We start from the raw sequence: 7,583 nt of genomic DNA, 5'->3' as shown, positions 1-7,583 counted from the left end.
TGTTACTTTTTCTATAAGTTTAGGAAATAAGGTACTCTGACACCCATTGCACAAATAGCAGAATTCCTTCTTCAGTACAATAGGCTGCGGACAGTGACTCCAGATCAAAGACCCTGAAACCAACCAAAAGATGATTTGGGTGTTTCCCTAGGAAATAAAACATATAGCTCGTGTCTTCAGGTTGTCTGTAAGGCTGCTAAGCATTTGGGCTGCTTCTATACTGAGCAACTGACAGCAGTGCATCCAGTACTTGCTCAGAGGAATAAATTCTGTCTGAGAGAAGGACAGCTGACTGGTCAGCACCCTCGGCCTACAAGAAGAGTCAATTCTGTATCTATCTGTAAATTTCCATCAGCACTACTGACCCAATTACTGAAAGCTGGGGTTTGTGCAATCTACTTCACAGATCTACTCTACCGGGCTTCCTGAAGGGGATAGGTGATGTTCTCTGCATAGCTCCAATCACCAAATGAATACGGGAGGGGGGAGTGAGTCATCTAGTGGGGTACATGCTTCCCCTACAGGAAGACCCAGCATCCAATGGGCTAATGAATTTCAGCTCCTATCAGATACAGATAAATAGAAGTAGAGGGTATACAATGTAATTTGTGTTAAAATAAGATTGGGGAGAAAAGGCTTGGGGTATGGTTCAGTAGCAAAGTGCTCGCCTGACATGCACCAGGTCCCAGGTTTGATCCCCAGTACTGAGAAAGAGGATAAGGAAAGTAGTCTTTCAAGACTACTTTAGGGACTGTTGCTGGCAAGGCTGGTGGCCTGAGTTGGACTCCTAGAACCTGCATGGTGAAAGGACAGAAGTGACTTCTGTAAGTTGTGTACACACACATACACACACACTGTTGTTTTTAAAATTAGAGAAACACAACTGATATTCTAAGAAAAAAGCCCAACCAAGTATTTTAATGTATATTTCCTACTTAAATCATTACCTTTGAATTATATTTATTTTTTCTTCATCGTTTCCTTGATCCATTACACAGACCCAGTGATCATACAGCTCTGATGAAAAGATACTTTCTGGGATATTTCTCAGAAAATCCTAGATGAAGAAAAAAAAAATCCAAATATTTGAACCATTCTTATGCAAATTATGTGTTAAAAAGAGCCCTGTCAACTCTCCACTGAGTTGTGTGAATGGAAGCCCATGAGTTGACATTTTTCTAAGGTCCGACAGGGATAATCAATTCTGGACTGCTGTTGAAAAAATTAAAAAAGGCACCCTATTCTGCTGAAGCCTCTCCCTGTAGACATGTTGGCAAGCTAACGTGATGGGACCTGGCAACTCACCACCTCAAGTCCTTCCTCCTTCTCTCTTTGCAATAGCAAGTTCAAGGAAATGTACCAAGTTATCTAAGAGGTTTGTAACATGGCAACCATTCATCCCACCCCTCCATGTGAATTTATTTATTCACGAGTGCTGTGTACTGCCAGATGTGTTTGGGATCTAGAAATGAGTCAAGCAAGTGGCTATGACCTTAGAACATTATTTTCCAGTGTTGGTGCATAACGGCATGAAGGGACTTGGCTCATTCTTGTATTCCCCATGAAAAGAATGTGCTTATGTGTTCAAGGAAAGAAAACATGGAAAAGCTGGGTTCTCTAAACTAGGTAGGGCTAGCATCGTGTGCCTCAGGTGTAGTAAATGCACATATCTGAGTTATGTTATCTTTCCTGCTAAGACCACAAGTGGAGATGGGTGTAGAAAATCCAGACCATGGCATAAACAGGACATAATCACAGATGACTGCTATTTTGGAGTCTTTGTTTATTAAAAAAAAAAAAAAAAGCTTAAAAGATGAGCTGAATTTGGTCCTCATTTTAGAGCCGTGGGCACTGGTTCTTGGCCACCTGTCTGGATCCCTTTTGGAACAGCACTAAGCAGGCCAAGTTCGCAGTCTGATCCCAACCTAGTCAGTATTAGGGAGAACTCAGGTTTGCGAAATAGCTGGCTACCTTCACTAGTACCTGTTTATGCCACAGAGACAGGCAGAAGTCTGAAATTAGGGATTTTTAAAGTTATGATCACTCTCTCTGCAGCTAATAAAAGCCACCGTGCAACCTGGTGTGTCTCTATCAGAGAAGCTGTGATAATGTATTAAGGTAAGAAAAAATAGCTAATTGGGCAGAATTCTTACTTCTTATGGGTTCCACTGGGGCAGGGACAGGCCCTTGCCCCGTTGGCATATATGGCAATGTGAAGTGTAGGTCAGCAGAGTAGATTGCTGAACTGTTACAAAGTGTCCCATGGACAGTTGATAGAGGACCAGGGAGGCCTGTCAACCATAACCAGATGTTAAAATAATTAAAAACCTCTGTAGCTGTGCTGCCTACTTTTGTTTTTCTCCTATTCATTTTTTTTGGAGTAAGAAAGGTTGGCTGCTTCTACCTTCCTCTGATTTTGTTATTCAATCATAAATGCACTTAGACACTTGAGACTCAGGTATATCCTCGAAGAAGCTGCCTCCTCCGGTGTTCATTATTCCAGATCAGGTGCAGCTGCAGCACCACTTTACCAGGCAGAGTTACCAGGGGTGAAATCTGTTATTTCAAAGTGGGTTAGTGATACCTTGTGGCAGTGCACTCTCCCACAGCTGGAACCATCATGGGCTAGGAAACTCAACTACCCAAGCAGAGGCAGAGAGGAGCCCACTTAGAATTACAACGACTTGCAGTGCTCAATGAAATTCTTCCCTTTAACATCAGAGCCCAAGCTGACAGGACTTTCTGGGTCATGTGGGATGAGTCTCTGGACTGGTGAGCTTCCCTGGAGGGAGGAAGGGCCAGAGTCATATTGTCCTGAGCAATTTCTGTCCAGTCACAGTTTGGAGAGCTAAAGTTGTACTGGAGCAAAATAGGTAAGTTAAAAAAAAAAAATGAAAGAAATATTTAAATGACTTCAGACTACTTTCTAAAGAAAGCTACGTACAGAAAAAAAAGGCAATGAGGGCTCATGCTTTATCTTTCTCCCTAAAAGCAAATGAAATAGGTGGGAATGAAAAAACACAATTACACAGTGAAAAGACCTCAGTTATATGGAAGCCATTTAGCCAGAGTCTTCAATCATTCAGGTGCCTTGTCCCCTTTTGCTTGCTTGGGCACAGTCATGACTCTGCTTCTTTGGAATAATTTAGCAGAGAATCTTAAGAAGTGTGGTACTGTGAAGTAGAAAGCAAGGGACTGTTTGTACAACACGGGCTGTGCCTGCCTAAATTCAGGAGAGTGAGAACCTCTGAGACGTTTCTATGAGATGAGGCAAAGCTGATGGTATGGGTTTGTATTTGACATAGCTAACCTGGTTAGCTTACCATGTATCTGTATGATGTATCCTCCATTGGGGTGGTAACTAAAACCTGTACAACAGATCGGATGGCCCTGGCTCATTCTCTGGAGTGGTATTTGTCTCTGTCAAAGCCCATAGCAGAGTTTAGACACAGCCCATCAAGAAACACATGGGTTCTTACAAATCATGGTGTCGATTCTACCTGGAGCTGGCCAGTCACTGTGGCAGGGGAAGACAAGCCCTGTCCACCATATTTTCCTTAATTTCAGGTCCTCAGATGAGACTGGGGCCTTGTCTACAAACCCTCTGGGAAATGGAAATATCGGGCAAGTCTGCAGGGACTGTCACTATGGTCAAAAAGCTCTGCTCACAGCTCACTTCTACGTTGTTTTCCAAACTCATAGGACATCTCTAAGAATGTGACGAAGAGACAATGTTAGAACTTTCTAACTGTGGCAGAAGCCCAGCCATCCCTGCTCTTCATTTAGAACGGAGCGCATGTGTACTTACAGGTAGCATAGGATTTTAGGTGGCATCAGCGACTCTTCTCCATATCCTGGCAAGCACAAAACTCTTGTTTGGGTTTGAAAACGTTGTGAGGAACTCAGGACAGTAGGTTGTTTGTTGTTGATTAAACACCCTCTGTGTGCTCTGATGGTGATACACAGTTTAACTCTTTGCTTTTGTGTCTGAGGTGGTAAGAGTGAAGATGAGCTATTGCATCACATTAGTGGTGTGGCCTTCAAGGTCCAATGTTGCTCTGTGAAATGCTTTTTTTGTTTGTTTGTCTTTTGTTTTAAGAAAATATTGATCCTAAATCTATCATGGCTCTTTACACACAGAAATAAATGGAATGGATTTTGCATCTGGATCTAGAGGCTGGGGTCCACCGTGGGAAAGCTTTCCCTACCTTCAATACAGATGCTATCACAAAGATGGATTCACAGTCAAGGTGGACTTCAATTCCAGAATTCAGTTTCTCCTTTAGCTCTCTGCAAGATTTCATGTTGGCCGACTGCCTGAAGATGCCTTTCGTGAGGGGGCCTTTTTGGTTAAGAAAGGAAAGCATATCCTATGAGGAAGCAAAGGAGATAAACTAAAGCGGCACTTTACATACAGCAGCACAGGAGCAGCACAGGAGCGGGGACTGGCCTTCTGAGGCAGTCAGAAGGCCAGGGCGTATGCACTGAAGGGCTGGAGCTGTGTGGGCAGCTACGAGGATCCAAGTGACATTTTTAGAACATAGAGTGGTTATCATCAGAGGCCATGGAGATAGGACCTGGTCCAAGAAAAAAAAGTACGATCACAAGATTTACTGTATGACCTGCTGAGTACAGTTAACAGGAGTGTAATCTTAAAATTTCAGAGAATAGAGTTTAAGTGTTCTCCAATTTTGCTTTCTTATCTGTATGTCCTCTGCATCCAGTATCGAAGACAATGGCGTGTGGAGACAAGCAATCCCTAAGATCTGGAAGCCAGTTGTGCCCCTGATTTCCTGTGCAATCTGAGTTAGGGTCTGCGTTTTACTTTTAAATTCATAAAGTAAGGGTAATGATGATAAGTACCCGTGAACTTTACTGTGGAGGATAAACAAGATAATAAGGCCTCTGCCACAGTGCCTGGCATTTACGGATGGACAACAGAGTGAGGCGAGGTCCCAGAGTGCAGTGGGAGAGGGAACAAATCCTGCTTGGTGGCTATTTCATCAGTTGGAGACATTATGAACTCAGCAGTTATTTAAAGTCCCATTCTGTGTACGAACAACTAAATACCAGAGAATATATCTAGATGCTTAAATGTGTGAGATATAAAGAAACTAGCTTTTTAGAACACAATCGGACAAGTCTTTCAGAGCAGCACAGCTGTAGACCGGATGTGGGGACTGTCTGATGACACAGCACACTAATTTGTTTGAGTGGGTCGACTGGATTGTCTCCTCTCACTACGTTTCCCTGAAGATTCTGCAATGAGGAAATGTGACTTTTAGGTTTTGAAGTAAGGATAGAGGTTCTGAGCTAAAGCCAGGGGGCTTTTGTAACCTTAACACTTTGGGGATATTATCCTGCAGCAAGTCCCCTTCACGAACAGCCTTTCCCGTTGGTTTACCCAAATGATACTCACCAAGATAGGCTTTGGCAGATTGTCATTCTCACAAATATCTGGCAAAGAAACTCCAAAGAGTTGTCCTGGCATAGGGGATGTTGGCGACATGGGCAGGTTGTCCAGGTGTGTGCTAGAACCCCGCCAAAAAGCCCAGTTGATGATAGAGCGCCGCCTCTTAAATGTCTTCTGGCTGGAATCTAAGAATTAAAAGCAGAAGGGAGACTTGTGATTCATTCAGTCTTATTTCTAGAGTTTCCAGTTTCTAGCTTACTTATTACACTAGCTCAGAGGAGTGCGGATAGAGGTCTCTTGTTACCGACCATGCTAGCTATGAAAGTCTATTATAAATATTGGGCAAATTAAGGAAGAATCTGGTGTTTGGTTTCTTCTACCCCTTTCTGGGGTAAGTCATTACACTGCTTGCTGACTTGAGTCTTCACACTAAAATTTAAAAACACAGGAAAGAGGTTCTACTTCCTAGGATGGAGATGTCATTCACTCTTAGGGCACCTGTCTGCCTCACACAAAGCCCCGAGTTCCAGCCCTAACACTGTACAACAAACAAGCACTCTTTCCTCATTAAACTATAACAACTTGAAGTGGACAGTCCTTCACATCAACACATGCTGTGACTTTAAAAGATGGACAGGCATATAAAAAAGAAGAGTAAACTAGGTCACCATTAAAAAGTGAGTAAAAGAGAGGGGGAAGGGTGGGGGAGGGGGGCGCGACACGATAAAGAGAAATGAGGGAGAAGGAAGAGGGGTTGCTTTTGGTTTTCTAGAAACAAAGAATGCTTTGTGTTCTGATGTCTCATTGGACCAGGAACAGAGACAGGAAGCTGACATCTTACTTTTCGTCCCCCTTCTCGGTAACTTCGAAATTTTCAATATGCAGTTTTAAAAGGTGTGTTTTAAGGCAGCATGGTGCAGAATAGTGAGACCCACCAGGGCCCAGGGTGGTAGGCTGGAGACATCTGGAAAGAGACCTGTACAGATTGGCTGGAAGATCTCAGGAACTAAGACAGAGGGAGCCACAGCAGGTAAAGGTAAAGGGGGATACCAAACAGGAGAGAAACAGTGTGGGAGCCACAGTGTCACTGGCAAAATGAGCTCACATCTCCGACTAATCCCCAAAGCAATCTCCCGTGGTGCAGATTCAAAACCATTTGATGAAGGTTTAGCAGAGCTGAGCTTTGGAGAGCCTTAACACCCAGAAACTGCCCGTCTCCAGGGAGCACAGGGGACCGGACATTAAACACCAGCACACAGCATTTCTATTCAGCTATGATATTCTGCTGACCAACACTGGACAGGAAACAATCCAAGGAAGACGTGGTCAGCAGTACCAAATGCTAATTTCAAAGAACCCCCTGTATCAGTCACTTGGTTATGAAGCAACTCAACAAGTTTTTTTCTTCAGAATAATCTACTTAAGCCAAATTGTGGGTTGTTAAATGGATGAGCAACCTTTTAATAAACAGCATCTTGACCATGAACCATCCTCCATACTCATCTTTTTGATGTTCTTGTAAGCAGGAAACACAAGGAAGTGTGAAGTTCTCTGGACAGTGGGGTCAGGAGCCTACTTAAACTTCAGGTTCCCATATCCATGTAGATCTTCCCATTTCCTTAACTTTAAATACAACAAGAAGTTATCTGTCTGTCGAAAGGCCTACTTGAAAGGATTACTAGGCTGATTTTGAGAGTTATTTCCCCAGAGGCATGGCTGTGGGCTCTCTATTAAAGCCATCATGTGATGCTAGGCTCTTCTGGCAGAGGGCATCTCATTGTACCCATTTTCCATGGGGTTGACAGCTGTCAGTTAAGTGTGCAGCCATGAAAGATGGTCGCCATTCTGCTCAAATATAGCACTTCCTTCCTGCTGGGATCTAACTTCCAAACAGAACGAAGCAGGAAAGGGAGCCAGTCCTGCCTTAAATACAGGAAGGAATTTGCCCACCAAGCCATGCAAATATCTGTAGAGAATGAATGCCAATTTTTTTTGTCTGGCTTGTACATCTTAACCTATTTTTACAAAACCGTCAAAATTGGTTTTAGCTTTTGCACATGTAAGAATGCTCTATCACCGAGTTACATACCCAGCTATCCTATGAGCGTAGAGGGAGGATAAAGTCAAAATTGAGTCCTGTACCTAAATATTTTTTAATGACAGTCATACT

The 7,583-nt window shown here is 43.2% G+C and overlaps 1 protein-coding gene across 1 annotated transcript in view; it reads right to left on the bottom strand.

Moving 5' to 3' along the window:
* Arhgap20 (Rho GTPase activating protein 20) overlaps positions 1-7,583 on the bottom strand; it is an 81,579-nt gene that overhangs the window by 8,412 nt on the left and 65,584 nt on the right. Inside the window, exons 10-12 of the mRNA XM_031346188.1 lie at positions 5,420-5,598; positions 4,209-4,370; positions 948-1,057 (exon numbers count right to left, since the gene is read on the bottom strand). Coding sequence (XP_031202048.1) covers positions 948-1,057; positions 4,209-4,370; positions 5,420-5,598 — 451 coding nt within the window. The remainder of the gene's footprint in view (positions 1-947; positions 1,058-4,208; positions 4,371-5,419; positions 5,599-7,583) is intronic.

The sequence above is a fragment of the Mastomys coucha genome, unplaced genomic scaffold (assembly GCF_008632895.1).
Source record: "Mastomys coucha isolate ucsf_1 unplaced genomic scaffold, UCSF_Mcou_1 pScaffold23, whole genome shotgun sequence".
Taxonomy (NCBI): domain Eukaryota; kingdom Metazoa; phylum Chordata; class Mammalia; order Rodentia; family Muridae; genus Mastomys; species Mastomys coucha.
The sequence above is the reverse complement of the archived record's forward strand: the minus strand, read 5'-3'. Positions and strand labels throughout refer to the sequence as shown.